The 27,541-nt window shown below is 59.7% G+C and overlaps 3 protein-coding genes across 4 annotated transcripts; 1 reads left to right on the forward strand and 2 right to left on the reverse strand.

Moving 5' to 3' along the window:
* Window positions 1-852: 852 nt before the first annotated feature.
* On the forward strand, window positions 853-9,980 carry LOC310888515 (kallikrein-14-like). 2 transcript variants are annotated; one of them, XM_083815256.1, is made up of 6 exons: window positions 853-962; window positions 2,135-2,184; window positions 2,880-3,108; window positions 4,160-4,413; window positions 6,302-6,438; window positions 6,891-9,980. In XM_083815256.1, exons 1-6 carry the CDS (start codon window positions 928-930, stop codon window positions 7,041-7,043), a joined length of 858 nt encoding a protein of 285 aa, XP_083671382.1. In that variant the 5' UTR covers window positions 853-927; the 3' UTR covers window positions 7,044-9,980. The 2 variants fall into 2 exon arrangements, with proteins under 2 accessions (XP_083671382.1, XP_083671383.1); XM_083815257.1 differs by having other exon boundaries at window positions 855-962; window positions 2,883-3,108.
* On the reverse strand, window positions 8,140-20,828 carry LOC310888519 (synaptophysin-like protein 1). Its single transcript, XM_083815261.1, has 5 exons — window positions 20,564-20,828; window positions 16,201-16,319; window positions 14,720-14,930; window positions 11,979-12,155; window positions 8,140-11,539 (listed from the first exon to the last, which is right to left on the reverse strand). The coding sequence occupies exons 1-5, from the start codon at window positions 20,630-20,632 to the stop codon at window positions 11,426-11,428; spliced, it is 690 nt and encodes a 229-aa protein (XP_083671387.1). The 5' UTR covers window positions 20,633-20,828; the 3' UTR covers window positions 8,140-11,425.
* Window positions 20,829-21,850: 1,022 nt separating this feature from the next.
* LOC310888527 (uncharacterized protein) lies at window positions 21,851-27,209 on the reverse strand (the record flags this gene model as incomplete). The annotated part of the gene is made up of 3 exons (XM_083815272.1): window positions 26,873-27,209; window positions 24,304-24,802; window positions 21,851-23,523 (listed from the first exon to the last, which is right to left on the reverse strand). Exons 2-3 carry the CDS (start codon window positions 24,794-24,796, stop codon window positions 21,851-21,853), a joined length of 2,166 nt encoding a protein of 721 aa, XP_083671398.1. The 5' UTR covers window positions 24,797-24,802; window positions 26,873-27,209.
* Between the last annotated feature and the right edge of the window lie 332 nt (window positions 27,210-27,541).

Consider the following 27,541-nt stretch of genomic DNA (forward strand, 5'->3'; position numbering starts at 1 on the left):
CCCTACATCCTTCTTCCATCCCATCCCATCCCATCCCAACCCCCATCCTCCATCCTCCATCCCATCCTCCATCCTCCATCCATGCTCCATCCCATCCCATCCTATCCCATCATCTCCATCCCATCCTAACCCATCCAATCCTCTATCATCCATCCTCCATCTGATCCCATCCTCCACCCATCCCATCCTATCCCATCATCTCCATCTCATCCCATCCCATCTTATCCCTCCTCCAGCCTCCATTTATCCCATCCTCCACCCTCCATCCCATCCCATCATCTCCATCCCATCCTATCCTCCACCATCTTCCATCCCATCCTCCATCCTCCACCCGTCTCATCCCTTCACCTCCATCCTATCCCCCATCCTCCATTGCATCCCATCCTCTAGCCTCCATCCATTCCCATCCTCCATCCTCCATTACATCCCATCCTCTATCGCATCCCATCTTCTTCATCCCATCCCATCATCTCCATCCCATCATCTCCATCCCATCCTATCCCATCATCTTCATCCCATTCCCATCCCATCATCTCCAGTCCATCCCATCCCATCATCTCCATTCCATCCCATCCTCCATCCTCCACCCATTCCATCCTCCACCTTTCACCTGTCCTCCATCCTCCACTCGTCCTCCATCCCATCATCCCCATCCCACCCCACCCCACCCCATCCCATCGACTCCATCCCATCCTCCATCCTCCATCCATCCTCTACCCTCCACCCCATCCTCCATCCTCCATCCATCCTCCACCCATCCTCCATCCCATCCCATCCCATCCCTCCCTGGCCCCGGGCACCCCGGGGTGGGGCGGTCCCGGCCCCTCCCAGCCGGGCACAAAACGGGGCCACCCCGCCCCACCCCCACCAAAAGCGGGCACGGACCCGCACGGACACGGACACGCGGGGCCGGCGACACGCGGCGACATGCCCCGACACATGGCGACACGCGGTGACATGAGGTGGGGGACACGCAGCAACACGCGGGGGGGACGGCAAGTGGCGGGGGGGGGGACATGGTGGAAGGGGTGGAGAGAGGGACGGAGGGATGGAGGGAGGGGTGGAGGGATGGGCAGAGGGGTAGAGAGAGGGATGGAGGGGGGATGGAGGGATGGAGGAGGGACGGAGAGAGGGGTAGAGAGAGGGATGGAGGGATGGACGGGGGTAGAGGGGTGGAGAGAGGGACAGAGGGATGGAGAGAGGGATGAAGAGAGGGGTGGAGGAGGGATGGAGAGATGGAGAGAGGGCTGGAGGGACGGGCAGAGGGGTAGGGAGAGGGATGGAGGGGTCGAGAGAGGGACAGAGAGGTGGAGGGGGGATGGAGGGGTCGAGAGAGGGATGGAGAGAGGGATGGAGGGATGGGGAGAGGGACAAAGGGGAGGAGAAGGGATGGGGAGAGGGATGGAGGGATGGGCAGAGGGGTAGGGAGAGGGATGGAGGGGGGATGGAGGGATGGGAAGAGGGATGGAGAGAGGGATGGAGGAGTGGAGACGGGGATGGGGAGAGGGACAGGGGGTGGAGGGGGGATGGAGAGATGAAGAGAGGGACAGAGAGAGGGATGGAGTGATGGGAAGAGGGGTAGGGAGAGGGATGGAGGGGTGGAGAGAGGGATGGGGAGAGGGACAGGGGATGGAGGGGGGGATGGAGGGATGGATAGGGGGATGGCGAGAGAGATGGAGGGCTGGACAGGGGGGTGGAGAGAGGGACAGAGGGATGGAGAGAGGGACAGAGGGATGGAGGAGGGATGGAGAGAGGGATGGATGCAGGATGGGCGGAGAGATGGGGGAATGGAAGACGGAAGAAGATGGAGGGAGGGGTGGAGGGAAGATGGAAGGGGATGGAGAGAGGGATGGAGAGAGGGATGGAGAGAGGGATGGAGAGAGGGATGGAGAGGTGGAGAGATGAAAGGAAGGATGGCTGGAGAGATGGATGGGGGGTGGACGGAGGATGGAACGAGAGATGGAGGGAGGATGGGAGGAGGATGGAAGGAGGAGGAGGGGAGGGAGGGAGGGAGAAAGGAGGGAGGAGGAGGAGGAGGAGGAGAGAGGGAGGAGAAGGAGGAGAAGGAGGAGGAGGAGGAGGATGGTTGGAGGGGCGGCCGGGGCGTCCCCTGACCTCCTCCACGTCTCCCCAGGGCCACGGAGCTGCTGCCCATCACGGTGCTCCTCCTGCTGCTGCTCGCGGGTACGTGGGGCCCCCACCCCCACGGCGTCCCCATGGGATGAAGACGGGGAGGGGACACTTCTGGTGCCCCACGTCCCCATGGGGCAAAGGGAGGGGCCACCCATGGTGCCAAAGTCCCTATAGGACACGGGGAGGGGGCATTTTTGGCATCCCACGTCCCTAGGGGACACGGGAAGGGGCCACCCACGCCATCGCCATGTCCCTATGGGACAGTTTTGGTGCCCCACGTCCCTATGGGACAAGAGAAGGGGACACTTTTGGGGTCCCACGTCCCTAGGGGACACGGGAAGGGGACACCCACGCCGTCCCCACGTCCCTTATGGGACAGTTTTGGTGTCCCACATCCCTATAAGGACACGAGGAGGGGACACTTTTGGGGTCCCATGTCCCTAGGGGACACAGGAAGAGGCCACCCATGCCATCCCCGTGTCCCTGTGGGACACTTTTGGTGTCCCACATTCCTACGGGACAAGAGAAGGAGACATTTTTGGTACCCCACATCCCTATGGGACACGGGAAGGGGACACTCACGCTGTCCCCGTGTCCCTTATGGGACAGTTTTGGTGCACCACGTCCCTATAGGGCATGGTAAGGGGCACCCACGCCATCCCCACGTCCCTGTGGGACCCTCTCGGTGCCCCCCATCCCTACGGGACACGGGAAGGGGCCACCCACGCCATCCCCCGTGTCACCAGCAGCAGGAGCCGAGGGAGGGGACGCCGCCAGCTCCCCGTGCCCCGGGGGCCAGGCGGAGGCATGCGCCCCGCGGCCGCGGGCGGTGCAGGACGAGGACCGGATCATCGGGGGGTACCCGTGCGTCCCCTACTCGCAGCCGTGGCAGGTGTACATCTACCAGCCCGTGCGCTGCGGCGGGATCCTGCTGCGGCCCCGCTGGGTGCTGTCGGCCGGCCACTGCCTCTACAGGTGGGGGCAGGGGGAACGGGGGGTGGGGCGTAGGGGGACATGGGGACATGGGGGATGGGATGGGGACATGAGGATGGGGACGGCAGGGGGACAGGAACGTGGGGACATGGGGACGTGGGGAGGGCATGGTGACAGGGACATGGGGACAGGGATGTGGGGACATGGGGGACGTGATGGGGACATGGGGATGGGGACGGCAGGGGGACAGGGACATGGGGACATGGGGATGGGGCGTGGGGGACAGGGGATGGGGACGGCAGGGGGACAGGGACGTGGGGACATGGGGAGGGCATGGTGACAGGGACATGGTGACAGGGACATGGGGACAGGGATGTGGGGACATGGGGGACGTGATGGGGACATGGGGATGGGGACGGCAGGGGGACAGGGACATGGGGATATGGGGACATGGGGACGGGGCACGGGGAAAGGGCTGGGGGACAGGGGATGGGGACATGGGGATAGGGACGGCAGGGGGACAGGGACGTGGGGACATGGGGAGGGCATGGGGACATGGGGACGGGGCGTGGGGACGTGGGGGACAGGGGATGGAGGCGGCAGGGGGACAAGGACATAGGGACATAGGGAGGGCATGGGGACATGGGGAACAGGGGACGGGGACATGGGGATGTCAGGGGGACAGGGACGTGGGGACATGGGGACTTGGGGAGGGGGATGGCAGGGGGACAGGGACATGGGGCGGCCATGTGGACAGGGCTGGGTACAGGGACGTGGGGACATGGCAGGGGGACAGGGGATGGGCATGGGGACAGGGACATGGGGAGGGAAGCGGACAGGGCTGGAGGACAAGGACATGGGGACAGCCGTGTCCCCACATCCCCTACCCATGTCCCCACATCCCCTACCCATGTCCCCATGTCCCTACTCATGGCCCCATGTCCCTACTCATGGCCCCACATCCCCTACCCACGTCCCCACATCCCTACTCATGGCCCCACATCCCCTACCCATATCCCCATGTCCCTACTCACGCCCCCACAACCCCTACCCATGGCCCCAACGTCCCTACCCCGTGTCCCCAACCCCGCAGGGGCCTGCGGGTCCGCCTGGGCGAGAACGACCTGGGGCAGGCGGAGGGGACGGAGCAGGAGCGCAGGGTCCTGCGCGCCTTCCGCCACCCGGCCTTCGACCCCACCACGCTGGACAACGACCTCATGCTGCTCCAGCTCGACCGCCCCGCGCGCCTCAGCCGCGCCGTGCAGCCCCTGGCCCTGCCCCGCTCCTGCGCGCCCCCCGGCACCACCTGCCTGGTCTCGGGGTGGGGCACGGTCACCACCCCGCAAGGTGAGAGGTTGGAGGGAGCGCGGAGTAAGTCCGGAGTGAGCACGGAGTGAGCCTGGAGTGAGTGCGGAGGAAGCCCGTAGTGATCCTGCAGTGAGCCTGAAGTGAGCCCGTAGTAATCCTGCACTGAACCTATAGGAAGCCCATAGTGATCCTGCAGTGAGCCTGTAGTAAGCCCAAAGTGAACCCATAGTAATCCTGCAGTGAGCCTGAAGTGAGCCCAGGGATAAGCCCGGAATGAGCCTGCAGTGAGCCTGCGCTGAACTTGTAGTAAGCCCATAGTGAGCCTGCAGTGAGCCCAGAGTAAGCCCTGAGTGAGCCTGAAGTGAGTCCATAGTAATCCTGCAGTGAGCCCGGAGTGAGCCTGCAGTGAGCCTGAAGTGAGCCTGTACTAATCCTGCACCGAACCTATAGTAAGTCCATAGTGATCCTGCAGTGAGCCTGTAGTAAGCCCAAAGTGGGCCTGAAGTGAGCCTGGAGTAAGCCCAGAGTAAGCCTGAAATGAGCCTAGAGTAATCCTGCAGTGAGCCTGGAGTGAGCTCAGAGTGAGCCTGCAGTGAAACTGCAGTGAGCCCATAGTAATCCTGCATTGAACACAGAGTAAGCCCATAGTGATTCTGGAGTGAACCTGTAGTAAGCCCATAGTGAGCCTGCAGTGAGCCCAGAGTAAAAATGGAGTGAGCCTGCAGTGAACTCACAGTAAGCCCATAGTAATCCTGAAATGAGCCCGTAGTAATCCTGCACTGAACCTATAGGAAGCCCATAGTGATCCTGCAGTGAGCCTGTAGTAAGCCCAAAGTGAGCCTGCAGTGAGCCCAGAGTGAGCCCGTACTAATTCTGCACTGAACCTACAGTAAACCCATAGTAATCCTGCAGTGAGCCCATAGTAATCCTGTAGCGAGCAAGCAGTGAGCCCAATAGCAAACCAACAGTGACCCTGCAGTGAGCCTGGAGTGAACCCATAGTAAGCCCATAGTGAGCCTGTACTGAACCCATAGTAAGTCCGTAGCGAGCCTGAAGTGAGCCTGCAGTGAGCCCATGGTAATCCTGCAGTGAGCCCATAGTAAGCCTGCAGTGAGTCGACAGTGAGCGTATAGTGAGCCTGTAGTGAACATGGAGTGAGCCTGCAGTGAGCCTTTAGTAATCCTACAGTATGCCCACAGTTAACCCATAGTAAGCCTACAGTGAACCCGTAGTAAGCCCCTAGCCAACAGCAATCCTGCAGTGAACCCACAGCACGATCTAGTAAGCCTATAGCAAACCCATAGTAATCCCGCAGAGAACCTGTACGAAGCCTGTAGTAAGCCTGTACTAAGCCATAGTAAACCCAGAAGATCTGGACCCCCCCCCCAGACCCTTAGTAATCCCCTCTAAACCTGCAGCAACCCCCTAGCAGAGCTGTCTTAAACACGTAGTAAACCTCAGAAACTCTGGTGTGGCTCCCCTAGTAGACCTTCAGTAAACCCCACTGAACCAGTAGTAAACCCATAGCTAACACCTAGCAAACCCGGTAATCCTAGAGTGACTCCCCTAGTAGACCTTTAGCAAACCCCACTGTATCCATACTACGTGTGTAGCAAACCAATAGGAAACCCAGTAGCCCTAGAGTGACCCCCCCAGTAAACCATTAGTAAACCCCACTGAAACTGTAATAAGCCACTAGTAAACCTGTAGCAAACCTATACCAAGCCCCAGTAATTTCCAAGACATCAGGCAGCTGCCTCACAGCCGTAAGTCTGAATATCCCACGAGTAACTTGCGAGTAGCTTATTAGTAACCTGCGAGTAAACTACGAGTAACCTATGAGTAGGCCCCAGAGCTGCCCGGAAGCCCCCAGGGGGTGTCCCTCACCCCCCCCCCCGACCTCCCCAACGCCCCCTCCCCCCCACAGTGACCATGCCCCGGCAGCTGATCTGCGCCTACGTGGACATCTTCCCTGACGACGTCTGCCGCAGGGCCTACCCGGGGCGCGTCACCCCCAACATGCTCTGCGCTGGGGTGCGCAACCAGCGCATCGACTCCTGCCAGGTATTTTTTTTTTTGGGGGGGGGGGGCACCCCTAAAATCCCTCCCCCGTCTTTACACCACCCTCCAAGCCCCCCCCCCTCCCCCCCGGTTGGGCCACCCCCGTGCTCGCGAAGTCGCCCCCGCTCCCGTCCCCCAGGAATGAGGGTGGTCGTTCCCTTTTGGGTAAGAACCCCCAAATCTACGCTAACCCTTGTGTTGTGGCCCCCCCTCACCCCAAATCCAACCCCAAAGACCCCCCCCCCCCCAAAAAATCCACATCTTGCTGGTGGAGGCCCACGCTCCGTCTCCCACCTCCCACCTTGATGTCCCCCCAACTCCACGCGTCCTCCACCCCCAAGCCCTGCACCCAGCTTGGAAACCTCGGCCCCAAGGTGGACCCCGACCCTTGGACCCCCCCCCCCAAAGTGTCCCCCACCCCCCTCACAGTGTCCCCCACCCCCCTCTCCCCGCAGGGTGACTCCGGGGGGCCGCTGTCCTGTAACCGGACCCTCCAAGGCATCGTGTCGTGGGGGCTGCAGACCTGCGCCCTGCCGGGGCGCCCGGGGGTCTACACCCGGGTGTGCAACTACGTGGACTGGATCCTGAACACCATGAACAACAACTAGGAGGTGGCGACACCGAGCCGGGCCACCGCAGACGCCGTGTAGGGACACGGAGCTTGGGGGAGGACAGACCATGAGTAGGGACACCACGGACTATGACTAAGGACACGAGGACATGAATCCAGGCCACCACCGACCACAAGACACAGAATTTGACCGCCACCTACCATGAGTAGGGCCACCAAGACACGGAACTTGGCCATCACTAACCATGAGTAGGACCACCAAGACATGGAACTTGGACACTGCAAGTAGGGCCACCAAGACGTGGAGCTTGGCCACCACCGACCACAAGTAGGAACACCAAGACATGGAACTTGGCCATTACTAACCATGAGTAGGACCACCAAGACACAGAACTTGGCCACCACAAGTAGGACCACCAAGACGTGGAGCTTGGCCACCACCGACCACGAGTAGGGCCATCAAGACACAGAACTTGACCACCACCTACCATGAGTAGGGCCACAAAGACACAGAACTTGGCCATTACTAACCATGAGTAGGACCACCAAGACACAGAACTTGGCCACCACAAGTAGGACCACCAAGACGTGGAGCTTGGCCACCACCGACCACGAGTAAGACCGCTAAGACACAGAACTTGGACACCACAAGTAGGAACAACCAAGACGTGGAACCTGGTCACTACCAACCATGAGTAGGGCCATCAAAACACAGAATTTGGCCATTACTAACACTGAGTAAGGCCACCAAGACACGGAACTCGGCCACCAAGACACGGAACTCGGCCACCACAAACAGGACCACCAAGACACGGAACTCGGCCACCACCTACCACGAGTAGGGCCACCACCGACCACGCGTACGGACACGGAGACGCAAACCCCGACGACCATGCAACCCGACGGGGGACCCGGACTCGGGCCACCGCGGACTACGACTGAGGACACGCAGACACGAGGACACGGACGGGCACACGCATTTGGGGGTAGGGACAATAAACTAGGAGCAAAACCAGCCTCGAGTCCCTCTCTGCATCCCGACCCTCCCCACCGGAACCCCCAAAACGCCCCCGACCACCCCAAAAAAGGCCCCACCAGGCGGGTGGGGACCCCCTAGACACGGATTCTTGGCGTTCCACCATAATCTCTTTATTGAGGCAGTTGCAGAAAAAGTCGGGGGGGGGAGTGCAGGGGGGGGGGACAAGGACAACCCCCCCGGAGAAAAAGTGGCCGGGGGGGGGTGGGGTTGGGGGGGACACGTTCCCGTAACAGCAGATAACGGGGGGGGGGGGAGGGGAACGAAGCTCCACCCACGAGGGCTGGGCTACGCTTGCCCCCACAGGGCCCCGAGGTCACCGTAACTCTGCCCCCCGAGAGTAGGTAGAAGCATCAGGGCGGGGGCTGTAGTGTTCGTCCCTGCCCGGTCCCCCGAGGGCAGGAGGAGTTGGGGACACGGGTGGGGGGCGCCGGAGGTGTCCCCCCGCCCCCCCCGGCCCCCCCCGGGGGTGGAGCCCTGAGAGGAAGGAGTAGGAGAGGGTTGGGCGCGGAGCAAGATGGCCACCGGCAGTCAAGACGCATGGAGGAGGACTCGCGAGGAAGAGGCGAGCCCAAGCCTGGACCAATCACCAGCGGGTCTCGGTCAACTCACCCACCAATGAGTAACCTGGGTTAGGAACAAGCCAATTGGTGAAGGCCACGCTGGGCTTGGTGACGCGCTCGGCCAATCAGCAGCGGTCGCGTCGCGTCTTGACCGATCGGGAAGACGCGAAGCCAACCGTGGCGCGAAATCAGCGGTCGATCCAGATCTTGGAGGAGCCAATGGGAGAAGGAAGAGGCCAAGACACCCAACCGTGATTGGAGGAACCCAACCGATGCCAAATGGACCCAACCGCCAACAGCCAATCAGCCATGATCGAAGCAAGCAAGCAACCAATGAGCAAACTGCCTTTGGCCTGGGCCAATTGGAAGAGGTTGGCCCATGCCTGCTCCCATCTGGCCACCATTGGTCACCTCCGGATCTGCCTCACGCCGACCTTCAACGGTCAAAACTGGTTTTGGTCTCGTTTAACCGAATTCAACCAATCAGCGACTCGCAACCCAAAATCCACTCGGGCCAACCGGGCCAATCCTGGCCCGCTCCAACCCCCCCCCGCCCAGCCAATCACGAACCTCGTCTGGATGAAGCCAAGACCCTGCTCTTGATTGTCTCAACTCAAATCCCGACCGATCGGAGCCCATCCCCACCCAGGGCCAACTGGAAGGGGCCGATCCAACCCCCCCGATGACGCCCGACCCCAAATCTGGCCCCAGCGACCACCGAAGGTCAACGAGGTCCCCAAGGGGCCGACCCAAACCCGACCCAACCCAACCGCTCCTCTTGGTGGTCTTCTTGGTCAAACCCGACCCAACCCAACTCTCGATCCAGGTGGTCTTGGCCAAGTTGACCAATCCCAACGCAGCCCTCGTGCAACCCAATCACAGCCCTGCCCCGTTGACCAACCATCGATGGTCAACCGAGACCTGCAAGAAGTCAACGAGCCAAAGGCCGTTGGCCAACCGCCGGCCAAACCGCTGGTCAACCAAGACCTGCAAGAAGTCAACGAGCCAAGGCCGTTGGCCAACCGATGGCCAAACCCAACTTGACCGAAATCCCTCCAAAAGCCCCAAAAAAAAGGAGAAATAACGAGGCGAGCCCAACCCAAGGTCAAGGCGACCTCGTTTCCCACGTGCCCACCTCACCCTGCTCCAACCGCGGCTGATCCGCGCCCGGGGCCAAGCCAACGCCGCCCAACCGTGCCCGTGCCAAGGGGCGGACGCCGCTCTGCCCGCGGGGCCCCCACCCAGCACCCAACCCACGCGGCCGCGCCGCGCCCACCCCGCCCCGGGGAAGGCGTCGGGGCCCTTCCTCGGCAGCGCCTCCCGCCGGGCGGATCTGTCTCCGGCAATAAAATTAGCTTAAAAAAGAAAAAAAAAATATATATATATGTATCAACTGTATCAACCCGGCAAGCCCCGGATGCTCCGAATTCAGCGACCCCCCCCCCCACCCGAAAACAGCACTTAAAAAAAAAATAGAGTAATCCCAGATTTAGTGACCCTCACCCAAAAACAGCACTAAAAAAAAAAAATACTAACCTCAAATTTAGCGACCCCCCGACCAAAAATACCGAAAGAATTAATAATAATCCCGAATTTAGTGACCCCCACGCAAAAATAACACTAAAAAAAAATTTAGTGACCACCCACCCAAAAACACCACTACAAAAATATACTAACCCCAGATTTAGCGACCCCCACCCAAAAATAACACTAAAAAAAAAAACTAATCTCAAATTTAGTGACTCCCCACCGAAAAATGATAATAAAAAAATTCCCAAATTTAGCAACCTTCACCCAAAAACAGCACTAAAAAAAATATACTAATCCCAAATTTAGCGACCCATACACAAAAATAGCACTAAAAAAAAAAAACTAACCTCAAATTTAGAGACTCCCAACCAAAAATACAAAAAAATAGCAATAATCCCAAATTTAGAGACCACCACCCAAAAATAGCACCAAAAAAAATACTAACCCCAAATTTAGCGACCCCCAACCAAAACTACCAAAAAAAAATAGTAATCCCAAATTTAGCGCCCCCCCCCCAAAATAACACTAAAAAATATACTAAACCCAAATTTAGTGACCCCTTCCACCCAAAAATACAAAAAATCGCAAATTTAGCGACCCCCACCCAAAAATAACACTAAAAAAAAACATGCCCCAATTTAGCGACCCCTACCCAAGAATACCAAAAAAATACAAATAAAATAAATAATAATCCCAAATTTAGCAACTCCCACCCAAAAATAACACTAAAAATAAAAATTACCCAAATTTAGCAACCCCCACCCAAAAACGCAAAAAAAAAAAATCCCAAATTTAGCGACTCCCACGCCAAAATAACACTAAAAATAAAAATGACCCAAATTTAGCAACACGCACCCTAAACTACAACAAAAAGATAATCCCAAATTTAGCGACTCCCACCCAAAAGTAACACTAAAAATAAAAATTACCCAAATTTAGCGACCCCCACCCAAAAATGCAAAAAAAAAAAAATCCCAAATTTAGCAACCCCCACCCAAAAATGCAAAAAAAAAAAAATCCCAAATTTAGCGACTCCCACCCAAAAATACCACTAAAAGTAAAAATGACCCAAATTTAGCGACCCCCCCCCCACCCAAAAACAAGCCCCCCCAAAAACAATACTAAGACCGACGACGCCGAGGGGGGGGCGGAAATTCCGGGAGCGACTCCCCGGAGAAAAGCCGGAGGTGGTGACGAGGGGGGCCGGGAAATTTTTTGGGGGGGGGGGGGGGGGACGGGGACACGGACCCCGGTCGGGGAAGGAATTTGGGGGGGCCAGGGGTGGGGGGGTTACATGGCGGTGGGAGCGGCGGGGGGCGGCGGGGCCGGGCGGTGGAAGTCGGTCTCCTTGTAGACGAACCAGGAGCTGCCGGCCCAGAGGACGAGGTTGAGGAAGCCGAAGACCTGGAGGGACGCGAATTGGGGGGGGGGGGAGTGAGGCCGCCCCAAAACACCCGCCCCGTGCCTCAGTTTCCCCCCCCCAACCCTCCATTCCCTTCCCCTCCCCGTGCCTCAGTTTCCCCTACACTCAATTTTCCTCCCCGTTTTCTCATCCCGGCCTCCGTTTCCCCCTAAATCTCCCTCAACCGTGCCTCAGTTTCCCCCCACCCTCCATTTTTTCCCCTCCCCATGCCTCCGTTCCCCCCCCACCCCCATTTTCTTCCCCTCCCCATGCCTCAGTTTCCCCCCACCCTCCATTTTTTCCCCTCCCCATGCCTCAGTTTCCCCCCACCCTCCATTTTTTCCCCTCCCCATGCCTCAGTTTCCCCCCCACCGCCATTTTCTTCCCTTCCCCGCCGCCCCCCCCCCCACCCCGCCTCAGTTTCCCCTCCCTGGCACCCACCACGGAGACGTTGAGGGACCCCATGGGGCTGACCCCCGCGTGGTAGCAGGCGACGCGGGGGCCGTTGCAGTTGGGCAGGGGGGCGCCCGTCGAGATCTTGACGTCCGTCAGGGCCTTGGCCCACGCCGAGGTGCTCACCAGCCACAGGAAGGAGAAGGCCACGGTGGCCAGGAAGTCCTTTTTTGGGGGAGGGGGGGGACACAGGAGGTGAGGGGGGGCACCCCGAAAAAATGTGGGGTGGGGAGGGGAGGACGCGGCACGGACGGAGCCCGAGGCGCACAAGGCGGAGGCGGGCCCCAAAAAGGCGAGGGGAGAGAGCCCAAAGCCCTTGGAGAACCCCAAACCCCACTGGAGAACCCCAAGTCCCACAGATCCAGGTGGACCCCAAAAGCTAGAGGAGAAAGACCCCAAATTCTTTGGAGAACCCAAAGACCCACAGATCCAAGTGGACCCCAAAAATTTGAGGGGACAGACCCCAATCCTCTTGGAGAACCCCAAATCCTACTGGAGAACCCCAAATCCCACAGATCCAGGTGGACCCCAAAAGCTTGAGGGGACCCCAAATCCCTTGGAGAACCCCAAATCCCACTGGAGAACCCCAAGTCCCACCGATCCAGGTGGACCCCAAAAGCTTGAGGGGGACAGAGCCCAATCCTCTTGGAGAACCCCAAGTCCCTCAGATCCAGGTGGACCCCAAAAACTAGAGGGGAGAGAGCCCAAACCCCTTGGAGAACCCCAAGTCCCCCTGGAGAACCCCAAAGCCCACAGATCCAGGTAGACCCCAAAACATTAGGGGGGAGACCCCAAATCCCTTGGAGAACTCCAAATCCCCCTGGAAAACCCCAAATCCAACTGATCCAGGTGGACCCCAAAAGCTAGAGGAGAGAGACCCCAAATTCCTTGGAGAACCCAAAGACCCACAGATCCAGGTGGACCCCAAAAATTTGAGGGGACAGACCCCAAACCCGTTGGAGAACCCCAAGTCCCAGTGGAGAACCCCAAATCCCACTAATTTGGGTGAACCCCAAAAGCTTGAGGGGACAGACCCCAATCTCGCTGGAGAACCCCAAATCCCCCTGGAGAACCCCAAATCCCACAGATCCAGGTGGACCCCAAAAACTAGAGAACAGAGATCCTAATCCACTTGGAGAACCCCAAATCCCAGAGATCCAAGTGGACCCCAAAAACTTGAGGGAACCCCAATCCTCTTGGAGAACCCCAAATCCCACTGGAAAACCCCAAATCCTACCGATCCAGGTGGACCCCAAAAACTAGAGGGGAGAGAGCCCAAATCCCTTGGAGAACCCCAAGCCCCACAAGATGGAGGTGGACCCCAAAAACCTGAAGGAGACAGACCCTAATCCCCTTGGAGAACCCCAAATCCCACTAGTGGACCCCAAAAGCTCAAGGGAACAGAACCCAATCTACTTGGAGAACCCCAAGTCCCAAAGGTCCAGGTACACCCCAAAAAATTAAGGGGAACAGACCCCAATCTCCCCTGGAGAACCCCAAATCCCACAGATCCAGGTGGACCCCAAAAGCTTACGAGGACTCCAACCCCCTTAAGAACCCCAAATCCCCCTGGAGAACCCCAAGTCCCACCGATCCAGGTGGACCCCGAAAATTTGAGGGGACCCCAAATCCCTTGGGGAACCCCAAATCCCACTGCAGAACCCCAAATCCAAGTGATCCAGGTGGACCCCAAAAGCTCGAGGGGGACAGACCCTAATTTTGGGGGGAGGGACCCCAAAAACTGACAGCGCGAGGGGCCAGCCCCCAAATCCCAAATACGGGGGACACCCCCAAGTCCTTTGGGACCCCAAAACCCAAACCTCGGGGAGGCGGGGAGAACCCTCCCATCCCCCCCGATTCCAGCCCCCCCCCAAAGAGGGGGATCCCCGCACTGCGCCCCCAAATCCCGCCCCCGTGCGATTTTTGGGGGAAAAATCGGGGTATTTGGGGACCGAGACCCCAAAAAGTGGGGGAGGAACTTACCCCGCGCCCTGTCCACGGCAGCAGCAGGAGAGAATTCAGAGGGGGGGGTTTATAAACCCCCAAAAACGCCCCCCGCGCCCCAAATTCCCACCCCAATACCCCCAGGACTACAACTCCCATGATGCCTCAGAGCGGGAGGGGCTCAGACTACAACTCCCATGATGCCTCAGGGGGCAGGGGAGCCATGGACCAGCCAATGGGGGCCACCAGGTTGTGAAGGCCAGTAGCCCAGCCCCCCCAGGGCAAAGGATCATGGGAGGCACCTCAGCGTGTAGAGCACGATGCATTGTGGGAGTTGTAGTCCCAGGGGTGTTGCCCCTTTAGGGCTGCCCTACAGGGTAGGCCGCAAACCCCACAATGCCCTGGTGCATCATGGGACCTCTACGAACGGCGGCCATATTGCCACAAGGCCAACAGGCTGCCCAATCCCTGGGACGCAGTGCATTATGGGAGTTGTAGTCCACCCAAACACAACACAGAGCATTGTGGGAGTTGTAGTCCTGGGGTAGGGCTGCCCCACAGGGTAGCCGCAACCCCCACAACGCCCTGGTGCACCATGGGACCTCTACGAACGGCGGCCATATTGCCACCAGGCCAACAGGCTCCCCGATCCCCATAACACAATGCATTATGGGGGTTGTAGTCCACCCAAACACAACACAATGCATTGTGGGAGCTGTAGTCCGCCCCGTAGGCCCCCCCACCACCACCACCACAAGGATGGACGGACGGACGGACGGACTCACCGCCAAGGGCAGCTTCCCGCCCGCCCCCCGGTAGAGGTGGAAGTAGCCCAGGTAGACGGCGAGGGCGGCCATGCTGTAGAGGAAGGCGAAGACGGCGACGGTGACGAAGAACTGGGCCGAGGAGGAGAAGTCGCCCACCAGGTGCACCTCCCCCGGCTCCGTCTTGTTGCACAGCTCAGCCGTCGGCGGCGAGAAGACGGCCTGGTTCAACCTGCGGGGGGGCGGGCGGGGGGTGAGGGGGGTGCCCTCACCTCTCCCCACCCCGTAGCCACCCCACAGATCCTTCACCGGGTTTATTTTCCCCCAAATGCGTCCTACGCGGTCCGGTTGACCGACCCTACAGGTCTCCAACCCAACGGCTGCTCCTCTCCTCTTCCACTCCCAAATTTAAGGAGATTTCCTTGGATTTTCCTGCACTTTCTTGGACTTCCTTGGACCTCAAAACCCCCCCAAACCCTTCTAGACCCCCATTTTCCCCTCAACCACGTCCTACGGGTGCTCGTTGGCCAACCCTACAGGTCTCCAACCCAACTACTGCTCCTCTCCTCTTCCACTCCCAAATTTGAGGACATTTTCCTGGATTTTCTTGGATTTCCTTGAAGCCCAAGACCCCCCAAACCCTTCTAGACCCCCATTTTCCCCTCAACCACGTCCTACGGGTGCTCGTTGACCAACCCTACAGGTCTCCAACCCAACTACTGCTCCTCTCCTCTTCCACTCCCAAATTTAAGGAGATTTCCTCGGATTTTCTTGGATTTCCTTGAACCCCAAGACCCCCCCAAACCCTTCTAGACCCCCATTTTCCCCTCAACCACATCCTACGGGTGCTAGTTGGCGAACCCTACAGGTCTCCAACCCAACTACTGCTCCTCTCCTCTTACACACCCAAACTTGAGGACATTTTCCTGGATTTTCTTGGACTTCCTTGAACCCCAAGAGCCCCCAAACCCTTCTAGACCCCCATTTTCCCCTCAACCACGTCCTACGGGTGCTCGTTGACCAACCCTACAGGTCTCCAACCCAACTACTGCTCCTCTCCTCTTCCACTCCCAAATTTAAGGAGATTTCCTCGGATTTTCTTGGATTTCCTTGAACCCCAAGACCCCCCCAAACCTTCCCAGACCTCCATTTTCCCCTCAACCACGTCCTACAGGTGCCAGTTGGCCAACCCTACAGGTCTCCAACCCAACTCCTGCTCCTCTTCTCTTCCACTCCCAAATTTAAGGAGATTTCCTCGGATTTTCTTGGACTTCCTCGGACCCCAACATCCCCCAAATCTCCCCAAATCTCCCTTTTCCACCAACCGTGGCCTACGGGCACCAGTTGGCCAAGTAGGGGGTCTCCCACCCAACGCCCGGTGGTCTCCCACATTTTAGGGAACCTTTTCATCCTTCCCCACCACCCGGAGCTACCAAAATCCCCCAAATCCGCCCCAAATCCGCCCCAAACTGCGAGAGCGGGGATTTGGGGTAAAAACTCACCGGAACGGGTAACCGAAGGGCACCGTGACGGTAACGTTGGGTTTTCCGTTGCAGCTCACCCAGTAGGAGACTTTCCCGCTGTACCCCCCGCAGGTGGCGAAGGCGAAGATGGAGAAAAACTGGGGGGGGGGGGAAAAAGAGGGAAAAAAGGGGTTTCGCGCACAAAAAAAGGGACGAAAAGAAGCGGTTAGGGAAAAAATCATCCGGCAAAAATATCGAAATACTGAAATATCGGGGCGAAAACAACAAGTGAGGCGATTTTGGGATGAATTGCGACATCACAGCAGGAAACCGTTTTCAATTAAATTTACTAAATGAGGGTAAAATTCAAATTTCAAGTTTGCTTTTCCAAATGTCTAAAAATACCTGTTTTTATAGTAAATTTACCTTAAATTTACCTTAACTAAATCCTATTTTAATTTATATTATTAAAACCTGATTCTTTTTACCAGAAATCATTTGAATCCAATTTCACATTTTTTTCCCAATTTTTAACCCTCAAAAATTAAAACTCGTAACAAAAAAAAAAATCATTATTTACTCAAAACCCCACAATCACCCAAATAAAACATTTTTTCCCTCCTTTTTCATGATTAATTTTCACTTATCGCCATGATTTTTTTCATTCTGGGGGGAAATCCTTCATTTTGGGGGGAAAAATCCTTCATTTTGGGGGGGAAATCCTTCATTTTGGGGGCATTACAAGCCCCATCCCAACACAATTCCGCAGGTTTTGGCAAAAAAAAAAACGCGTCACCCACAGCTACAACCCCGTTACCAGCAGAATTCACCCCAAATTACCACTAATAACTACTAATTAACAGTGACTCATTACTGCAACCCCCCTTACCAATTATCTACAGTAATTTTCCAAAATTAATCGTGAAAATAAACTAATTAGTAAAAACTACTCATAATTATTAGTCTTGAGTAATAGTTATCGATTTTTATCTACAACCAACTACAGCTAGTAACGTTAATAGTAATCAAGTAGAAAACTGTTCATAGTATTAATTAGGTTACTCCTAATAGTAATTAAATTGTTCCTAACAATATTCAAAGAGTAGATTACTCCTAGTAGTAATTAGCTTGTTCCTAACTGTAATCAAATAGTAAATTGTTTCTCATTCTAACTGAATAGCAGATTATTCCTAATAGTAATTAGCTTGTTCCTAATAGTAATCAAATAGTAAATTGTTTCTAATACTAATTGAGTAGTAGATTGCTCCTAATAGTAACTAGATTGCTCCTAGTGGTAATCAAATATTAAATTATTCCTACCACCAATTAAATAGCAGATAGCTCATAATAGTAACTAGATTGTTCCTAACAGTAATCAATTAGTAGATTGCACCTAAAAACAAATTAATTGGTCTTAATAGTAATTAAATAGTAGATTGATTCTAACAGTAACTAGATTGTTCCTAATAGTAATCAAATAGTAGATTGCACCTATTAACAAATAAATAATAGATTGGTCCTAACAGTAAATAAATAGTGGATTACTGCTAATAGTAATTAGATACTACTTTGTTTCTGATAGTAATTAGATATTACATTACTCCTAATAGTAACTAGATTGTTTGTAATAATAATCAAATAGTAGATTGCACCCAACAAGAAAAAAATAAAAGATTGGATCTAATTGTAAAAAAGTAGATTACTCCTAATAGTAATTAATTACTTTACTCCTAATAGTAAGTAGGTAATAGATTGCTCCTAGTAGTAACTAGATTGCTCCTGATAGTAATCTAACAGCAGATTGCTCCTAATATCAAATAACGAACTGGTCCTGATAGTAATTAAATAGGAGGTTGCTCCTAGTAGTAAACAAGTAGTAGGCGGCTCCTAATTACTATTGGCCATTAATTACCCCACAGCCTATCGGGCGAATTACCCCGATAGCCGTTAAGGGCCGCTGTCGTTAATTAACGCTAACAACCCGCTTTAATTACAATCAGCAGCGCTCTGATCGCCCCAATTAGCGCTCGTTTCTCCCCAAACTGCCCCCGTTCACAGGGGGATTCTCCAGGGGCTCGTACTGGGGTTGTGCTGCTCCCCAGTATCCCCCAGTCCCTCCCAGTAACACCCCCCCGAACTCTGCCAGTCCCTCCCAGTCCTTCCCGGTAACTCTCCAGCCCGTCCCAGTATAAACCAGTAATCTGCCCAGCTTTTCCAGGCCCTCCCAAAGTGTTCCCAGTCCTTCCCAGTAAAACCCCCGTCCCTCCCATACTCTCCCAGTAAGGCCCCATCCTCCTCCCAGTAAGGTCCTGGTCTTCCCCCAGCCCTATCCTGTTCCCCTCCCCAGTGTTCCCAGTCCATCCCAGTAACCCCCAGTCTGTCCCAGGCAGGCACACAATCTCCCAGCTCCCCCCCCCCCAGTCCCTCCCACAGCGCTCCCAGACCTTCCCAGTCTGTCCCAGTAACCCCCACACCCTCCCAAGAAGGTCCCCAGCTTCCTCCCAGCTCCCCCCCAGTACTCCCAGTAACCCCCTCCCAGTGCTCCCAGTCCCTCCCACGAGGACCCCTCCATGTCCTGCACCCCTCCCAGTACTCCCAGTCCCTTCCCAGTATCCCCCAGTACTCCCAGTCTGCTCCAAGAGCCCCCCAGACCTGCCCCAGTAACCCCCCAGCACTCCCAGACCCCTCCCAGTAACCCCCCACAGCACTCCTAGAAAGACTCCCAGTCCTTCCCAGTAACCCCCAGTTGCCCCTCCCAGCGCTCCCAGTCCTTCCCAGCACTCCCAGCCTCCCCAGTAACCCCCTCAGTGCTCCCAGTAGCCCCTAGAAAGGCTCCCAGTCCCTACCAGCCCCCCCTGCTCCTTCCCAGTACCCCCCAGCACTCCCAGTCATCTCCCAGTCCCCCCCAGTACACTCCCAGTGCCCCCAGTCGTCTCCCCATCCCCCCCAGTACATACCAGTTACCTCCCAGTAACTCCCCAGTGCTCCCAGCAACTCCTAGAAACGCTCCCAGTCCCTCCCAGCCTCTCCCAGTTCACTCCCAGTAACCCCCAGTTGCCCCCCCCAGCACCCTCCTAGTCCCCCCCCAGCACTCCCAGTTCCACCCAGTCCTCCTCAACCCCCCCCCAGCCCCCCCCAGTTGCTCCCAGTCCCTTCCAGTCGCCTCCCAGCACCTCTCAGGAAGGCTCCCAGTCCCTCCCAGCCCCCTCCCAGGCCCTCCCTGTGCTCCCAGTCCCCACCAGCAAGTCTCCCAAACCTTCCCAGTCTCTCTCAGGCCTCCCCAGCCCCCCCAGTAAGGCTCCCAGTCGCTCCCAGTCCCCTCCCAGAACCCCCCCAGCGCTCCTAGTCCCCTCCCAGTGCCCCCCAGTCCCCTTCCAGTCCCTCCCAGTTCCCCCCAGTCCCTTCCCAGTCCCCCCCAGTCCCCTCCCAGTACCCCCCAGGAAGGCTCGCAGTCCCTCCGAGTGCCCCCCAGTCCCCTTCCAGTCCCCTCCCAGGAAGGCTCGCAGTCCCTCCCAGTGCTCCCCAGTCCCTTCCCAGTACCCCCCCAGGAAGACTCCCAGTCCCTCCTAGTGCTCCCCAGTCCCCTCCCAGTACCCCCCAAGAAAGCTCGCAGTCCTTCCCAGTGCCCCCCAGTCCCCTCCCAGTTCTCCCCAGTCCCTTCCCAGTACCCGCCAGGAAGACTCCCAGTCCCTCCTAATGCCCCCCAGTCCCCTCCCAGTACCCCCCAAGAAGGCTCGCAGTCCCTCCCAGTTCCCCCCAGTCCTCTCCCAGTCCCCTCCGAGTACCCCCCAAGAAAGCTCGCAGTCCCTCCCAGTGCTTCCCAGTCCCCTCCCAGTCCCCCCCAAGAAAACTCACAGTCCTTCCCAGTGCCCCCCAGTCCCCTCCCAGTCCCTTCCCCGTACCCCCCAGGAAGACTCCCAGTCCCTCCCAGTTCCCCCCAGTCCCCTCCCAGTTCCTCCCAGTTCCCCCCAGTCCCTTCCCAGTACCCCCCAGGAAGACTCCCAGTCCCTCCCAGTGCTCCCCAGTCCCTCCCAGTGCCCCCCAGTCCCTTCCCAGTCCCCTCCCAGTCCCTCCTAATGCCCCCCAGTCCCCTCCCAGTACCCCCCAGTCCCTCCCAGTCCCTTCCCAGTAACCCCCAGGAAGGCTCACAGTCCCTCCCAGTGCCCCCCAGTCCCCTACCAGTATTCCCCAGGAAGGCTCGCAGTCCCTCCCAGTTCACCCCAGTCCCCTCCCAGTGCCTCCCAGTCCCTCCCAATCCCCTCCCAGTTCCCCCCAGTCCCCTCCCAGTCCCTCCCCGTCCCCCCCCGCCCCCCGCAGGAAGGCTCCCAGCCTCCCCCAGTCCCTCCCCAGCCCCCCCCCCAGTCCCCCCCAGTCCCCCCAAGTGCCTCCCAGTGCCACGCACCCACTGCAGGCCCCGCACCAGCCCCAGCGGCTCCTTGGCCGGCCCCAGCCCCAGCCGCAGCCCCGACATTTTCCTGCGGCCGACGCGGCGGAAGTGACGTCACCGGGGGGCGGAGCCGCGCATGCAAATGACCCCGTCCCGCCGGGCTGGCGGCGCGGCCACGCCCCCTGCGTTCATTTGCATAACAAGACACGCCCCCACCCGCGCTTCCTTGTACGCGTTCGTTTGCGTGGCCACGCCCCCTCGGTGGCTCATTTGCATAACGGGCCACGCCCAGCCCGCCCTGCAGCGCGCCTCCGTGGGTCTCCTGGCTGGCCACGCCCCCTCATTTGCATAACAATCATGCCACCGGCGGTATTAATTAACCAGGCAGCTTGGCGTTAATTAGGCCAGGCCCAGTGGGTCATTTGCATAACATCTCATTTGCATAACCACGCCCAGCATCTTACATTTTAGTCGTTTATTTGCATGTCCCCGCCCACGCCTCATTTGCATACACACGGACACGCCCCCTCTCCTGACCCCGCCCCCACGGCCCCCAATTGCCCCCCCCCGGCCCTCCAATTACCCCCAGGGCCCCCCCAGTTACCCCCAGACCCCCCCCTAATTACCCCTAAGCCTCCCCCCCAATTAACCCCAGGCCCCCTAATTACCCCCACAGCCCCACTAATTACCCCAGAGCCCTCCCAATCACCCCCAATCGCCCCCATATTGCCCCTAGAGCCCCCCAGTTGCCCCCCAGACCCCCCCTATTGCCCCTAGGGCCCAATTGCCCCCCATTTCCCTCCCCAGTTGCCCCTAGAGCCCCCAATTGCCCCATGAGCCCCCCAAATGCCCCCAGAACCCCCCCAACTACCCCCCATCTCCCCCCCGAATTTCCCCCACAACCCCTCAATTACCCCTAGAGCTCCCCAATTGCCCCCAGATGCCCCTAGTTACCCCAAGACCCCCCTATTCACCCCGGTTTCCCCCCCCAATTACCCCCAGAACCCCCCAACTGCCCCCCATTTCCCCTCCCAACTGCCCCCAGATCCCCTCGATTACCCCCAGACCCCCCAATTACCCCCAGACCCCCCTAATTGCCCCCAGAACCCCCCTATTTCCCACCCATTCCCCCCCCAAAATACGCACAATTGCCCCCAGGGCCCCCCAATTACCCCGAGACCCCCCCCATTGCCCCCAAACTCCCCCAATTGCCCCTCATTTCCCTTCCCAATTGCCCCCAGAGCCCCCCAATTGCCCCAAGACCCCCCCAATTGCCCCCAGACCCCCCCAGTTGCCCCCCTCCTAGAAGTCCCAGATGTTGAGGGCGCCCCGGGCCCGGCCCAGCCCCCGCACCCGGCGCCGCACCGTGCGCCCCCCCCTGCCCACCACCTCCACCTCCACCTCCCGCTCCCCCTCCCCCACTGTCCCCGGCCCCTCCTCCTCCCCGCGGCCACCAGCCCCATGGCCACCAGCCCCGTGACCACCAACCCCATGGCCATCAACCCCAAGACCACCAAGGTCGTGGCCATCAGCCCCATGACCACCAACCCCATGGCCATCAACCCCAAGACCACCAAGGTCACGGTCATCAGCTCTGTGGCCACCAACCCCAAGACTGCTAGCCCCGTGACCACCAACCCCATGGCCATCAACCCCTTGGCCACCAACCCCATGGCCACAACCCCCGTGGCCATTACCCCCACACCCACCCACCCCACAACCATCAACCCCAAGACCACCAACCCCATGGCTACCAACCCCAAGACCACTAGCCCCATGGCCACCAACCCCACAGCAACCACCCCTTTGGCCCTCAACCCCACAACCAACGTCCCCGTGGCCACCATCCCCGTGGCCGCCATCCCCAAGACCACCAACCCCGTGGCTACCAACCCCAAGACCGCTAGCCCCGTGGCCACCATCCCCGTGGCCGCCACCCCAGCCCCCGCCATCCCCGGTGGCCAACCCCAAGGACCTCTTGCCCAACCCCAAGCGGGGCAACCCGCGCTCGAGCGAGGCCAGGAGGACGCAGGCCTTGCAGAGGGGCTGGCTGGCCGCGTAGCCGCAACGGCCGCAAGCCCCCAACGTCTTAGTGGCCACCTGGGCGGCCACCGCCAGCCGGCGGCCCGAGTGGCCCAGGGCGGCCACCGTGCTGGCCCGGGTGGCCTCCAGGTCCTTGAGGAGAGCCCGCGCGTGGCCCCGGTAGGCGTGGGGGGCGTAGACGCACTCGGTGCTGACGTAGTCCAAGCCCTCGAAGTAGGCGTAGAGGACGATCTCCTTCTCGTAGGCGTGGCGCAGGGGCTTGCAACGGGGCACCGCGGGCCACGGGCCGCCCTCCAGGGGTCGCGGGACCCGTGGGTGGGCCGTGGGGCGGTGGGTGGGCTTAGGGCGCCTGGTGGTGGCCTTTGGGGTCCTCCTGGTGGGCTTGGCGGGGGTCTTGGTGGGCTTCGTGGCGGGCTCCGTGGAGCTGGTGGTGGTCGTGGAGGCTGTAGGAACCTCCGTGGGGCTCCTGGTGGCCTCCACAAGCTTTGTGGGGGTCTCCGTGGGGTTGTTGGTGGTCTCCGTGGGGTTCGTGGTGGTCTCCGTGGGGTTTGTGGAGGTTGTGGAGGCCATAGGGACCTTCACGGGGCTCCTGGTGGCCTCCAAAGGCTTCGCGGTGGTCGCCATGGGGCTCCTGGTGGCCGCCACAGGCCTCGTGGTGGCCTCCGAACAATTCGTGGTGGCCTCCGTGGACTTCGCGATGACCTCCGTGGAATTCCTGGTGGCCCCCACGGGGCTCCCGCTGGTCACGGAGGCCGTGGAGCTCTTTGGGGAGTCCGTGGTGGCCTCCAGAGGGGTCTCGGTGGCCTCCAGGGGGCTCGTGGTGGCCTCGGTGGCCGTGGCGGTGGCCTCGGTGGCCGCGCGGCGCAGCCGGGCCACGTCCCCGCGCAAGAAGTTCATCAGCACGGTCTCGGCGATGTCGTCGGCGTTGTGGCCTGGGGGGGGACACGGGGCACAGCCGCGGCTCGCCAGTGCCGCCCAGTTCGGCCCAGTCCATCCCAGTTCCCTCCCAGTTCCTTCCCAGTTCTCTCCCAGTCCATTCCAGTGCCTGCCAGACCATCCCAGTTCCCTCCCGTCACCTCCCAGTCTCTTCCCAGTCTCTCCCCAGCGCCACCCATCGCTCCCAGTTCCTCTCAGTTCCCTCCCGGTCCTCTCCCATCACCTCCCAGTGGCCTCCCATTACTCCCAGTCCCCCCCCCCAGTGCCTCCCAGTCCCCTTCTATCCCCTCCTAGTTCTCCCTCACCCCCTCCCATCACTCCCAGTTCCCTCCCAGTCCCCTCCCAATTCCTCCCAGCATCTCCCAGTCCCTTCCCATTCCCTCCCAGTGCCTCTCAGTCCCCCCCCATCCCCTTTCAACCTCTCCCAGTCCCTTCCCAATCCCTCCCAGTGCCTCCCAATCCCCTCCCAGTGCCTCCCACTCCCCTCCCAGTGCCCCCCATTCCCTCCCACTCCCCTCCCACCCCCTCTCATTCCCCTTCCAGTGCCTCCCACTCCCCTTCCAGTCCCTCCCAGTGCCTCCCACTCCCCTCCCAGTCCCTCCCAGTGCCACCCACTCCCCTCCCTGTCCCTCCCAGTGCCTCCCACTCCCCTCCTATCACTCCCACTCCCCTGCCAGTGCCTCCCCCTCCCCTCCTATCACTCCCACTCCCCTCCCAGTCCCTCCCAGTCCCTCCTGGTCCCTCCTGGTCCCTCCCGCCACCTTCCCCAGCCTCACCCGTGGCGATCCGGTCGACCCCCAGCAGCCTGGCCCCCCTCTCCAGCGCCTGGCGCCGCAGCACCCCGCAGAAGGTGCAGTGGCTGGCGCCCCCCGCCAGGTGCCGCGCCACCCGGTCCATGCTCCAGCCGAAGAGCTCCTCGAAGGAGACCACCAGGAGGGGCAGAGCCCCCCGGCCCCTCCTCACGGCCCCCAGCGAGGCGTCCCGGTAGCCGGCGATGCCCTCGTCCACCGAGAGCAGCACCAGGCGCATGCCATAGCCGTGGCGCCCCTCCAGGCGGGCAAGGAGGTGGGCGAGGACCGCCGAGTCCTTCCCCCCCGAGGAGGCCACGGCCACGGTCTCGCCGGGCCGCGGGGGGCCGCCGGCCAGCAGGGCGCGGTGGGCTTCGGCCTCGAAGGCGGCCACGAAGCAGGGGCGGCACAGCGCCTCGCCGGTGCGCGGGCGGCGGAGGGCGGCGGGGCGGCGGCAGCGGAGGCACAGGGGGGGCGGCATGGCGGGCTGTGGGGGGGGGGAGGGGAGAGAGAGAGGGTGTTGGGGTGGCGGCGGGCGGCCCTATGTGGGGTGGGGGGGACGTGGGGGAGGTTATTGGTGGAGGGGTGGGGTCATGGGCGACACTACGTTGGGTGGGGGTGGTCACGGGGGTCTTCATCGTTGGGTTTGGGGGGTCTTTGTTGGGTGGGGGTGGTCGTGGGCGACCCTACATTGGGTTGGGGGTGGTCCCGGGGTCCTCATCGTTGGGTTTGGGTGGTCTTCGTTGAGTGGGGGTGGTCGTGGGCAACCATAAATTGGGTGTGGGTGGTCACGGGTGGCCCTACGTTGGGCGGGGGTGGTCAAGGGGGTCCTCATCGTTGGGTTTGGGGGGTCTTCGTTGGGTGGGGTTGGTCTTGGGCAACCATAAATTGGGTGTGGGTGGTCATGGGTGACTCTACGTTGGGTGGGGGTGGTCATGGGTGTCCCCATCGTTGGGTGTGGGGGGTCTTGGGTGACCCTGTTGGGGTTTGGGTGGTCTGGGGTGGCCCTACGTTCGGCGGGGGTGGTCAAAGGGGTCCTCATCGTTGGGTTTGGGTGGTCTTTGTTGGGTGGGGGTGGTCTTGGGTGACCCTGCGTTGGGTGGGGGTGGTCTTAGGTGTCCCCATCGTTGGGTGTGGGTGGTCTTTGTTGGGTGTGGGTGGTTGTGGGCAACCATAAATTGGGTGTGGGTGGTCATGGGCGACCCTACGTTGGGTGGGGGTGGTCACGGGGGTCTTCATCGTTGGGTTTGGGGGGTTTTCGTTGGGTGGGGGTGGTCGTGGGTGACCCTACACTGGGGTGAGGGCGCCTACGGGTGCCCCGTATTGGTGTAAGAGCACCCACGGGTGTCCCATAGCGGGGTGAAGGTGCCCATGGGTGCCCCTTTCCCTGGGTGCGGGTGCCCATGGGTGCCCCATATTGGGGTGCGGGTGCTCAAAATTAGTGTAGGAGCACCCATGGGTGCCCCATGTGGTGTGTAGGTGCCCATGGGTGCCGCATATTGGGGTGCGGTTGCCCTAAATTGATATAGGAGCACCCAAGGGTGCCCCTATATTGGGCATGGGTGCCCATGGGTGGCCCATATTAGTGTACCAACACCCATGGGTGCCCCTTATGGTGTAGGAGAGCCCACGGGTGCCCCGTATTGGGAATGTGGGTGCCCATGGGTGCCCAATATTGGGGTGCGGGTGCCCAAAATTGACATAGGAGCACCCATAGGTGCCGCATATTGGGGTATGGGTGCCCATGGGTGCCCCATATTGCCGCAGGAACACCCATAGGTGCCCCTTATAGTACAGGAGAGCCGATGGGTGGCCCTATATTGGTGTAGGACCACTCATTGGTGCCCCATACAGTGTAGGGGAGCCCATGGGTGCCCAATATTGGGGTGCAGGTGCCCCATATTCCTGTAGCAGCACCCATGGGTGCCCCATACGGTGTGTAGGTGCCCATAGGTGTCCCATATTGAGGTGCGGGTGCCCAAAGTTGACACGGGAGCACCCAAGGGTGCCCCGTATGGTCTAGAAGAGCCCATGGGTGTCACCATATTGGGGTAGGAGCACCCATGGGTGCCCCATATGGTGTGTAGGTGCCCATGGGTACCCCTATACTGGGGCATGGGTGCCCATGGGTGCCCCATACTGGTCTAGCAGCACCCATAGGTGCCCCTTATGGTCTAAAAGAGCCCATGGGTGTCACCGTATCAGGGTAGGAACACCCATGGGTGCCCCATATGGTGCGTAGGTGCCCATGGGTGCCCCACATTGGGGTGTGGGTGCCCCATATTGGCCTAGCAGCACCCATGGGTGCCCCACGTTTGGGTGTCAGCACCCAGGGGTGCCCGTTCCGGCTCAGGACCACCCAGGGGTGCCCCCACCGGCGGCCATTTCCCCCCCGGTGCCCCTCCCCCCCTTCAGGGGTCTCCTCTGGGTGCCCCCCCTCAGCCCCGTCCCCCCCCCACACCCCTCCGGGCCCCCAAAATGGCTCCTCCCGCCCCCCTGAACCCCCCCCCCCCGGCACCCCGGAAGTGGTCGCGCCCCCCCCAACCACGTGACTCACGCGCGAGGCGCCCCCGGCTCCGCCGCTGCCCTCCCGCCGCTCCTGGCCACGCCCCCTTTCCCCGCCCCCCTTCCGGCCACGCCCCCTCCGCGCCCGGAGGGCCAATGGGAGCGCGGCGGACGCCCTGCCACGCCCACGCGGCGGCGCGGCGCGGAACCGGAGCCGCGCATGCGCGGTGAGGGGGAGGGGGAGGCGTGGGCTCGGCCCCGCCCCCAGCTGCGCGCTGAGGGGAGCCGCGCATGCGCAGTGGGGGGGCGCACTTACCCCCTTCCCGGGGGCAATTAACACATCCCAGGGGGCAATTAACCCCCCCAGGGGGCTTTTAACCCCCCCAGTGAGCATTTACCCCCCCAGGAGCCCTTATTGCCCCCCTCAACCACCTCCAAGCCTCCCCGGGATCTTTTAACCCCCCCACGGGGCAGTTTTGCCCCACCCCGGGGCAAATTTACCCCCCCATGTGCGCTCTTCTGCCCCCCCCGGGGCATTTATAGCCCCCAGACCACGCTGAATACCCCCTAAAGAAAATTTAAGCCCCCCCCCCAGCCCAATTACCCCCCAACGCCACTTATTGCCCTCAGTGGGGATTGATAGTCACTACCCGGGGCAGTTTTGCCCCTCTTGGGGGCAATAAAACCCCTTCCGGGGGCAATTAAACCCCTCCCCGGGGTA

This window comes from Anser anser (assembly GCF_964211835.1).
Source record: "Anser anser genome assembly, chromosome: 37".
Taxonomy (NCBI): Eukaryota; Metazoa; Chordata; class Aves; order Anseriformes; family Anatidae; genus Anser; species Anser anser.

Excerpts from the sequence above, each read along its gene's own strand:
- LOC310888515 (XM_083815256.1), top strand. The coding sequence starts at position 928 with ATGCCCCGACACATGGCGACACGCGGTGACATGAG. Across the intron at positions 2,185-2,879 it reads CCTCCTGCTGCTGCTCGCGG|CAGCAGGAGCCGAGGGAGGG; the intron begins GTACGTGGGGCC and ends CCGTGTCACCAG. Across the intron at positions 3,109-4,159 it reads GCCGGCCACTGCCTCTACAG|GGGCCTGCGGGTCCGCCTGG; the intron begins GTGGGGGCAGGG and ends CCAACCCCGCAG.
- LOC310888519 (XM_083815261.1), bottom strand. The coding sequence starts at position 20,632 with ATGTCGGGGCTGCGGCTGGGGCTGGGGCCGGCCAAGGAGCCGCTGGGG. Across the intron at positions 14,931-16,200 it reads CCCTTCGGTTACCCGTTCCG|GTTGAACCAGGCCGTCTTCT; the intron begins GTGAGTTTTTAC and ends GCCCCCCCGCAG. Across the intron at positions 11,540-11,978 it reads GGTCCCTCAACGTCTCCGTG|GTCTTCGGCTTCCTCAACCT; the intron begins GTGGGTGCCAGG and ends GCGTCCCTCCAG.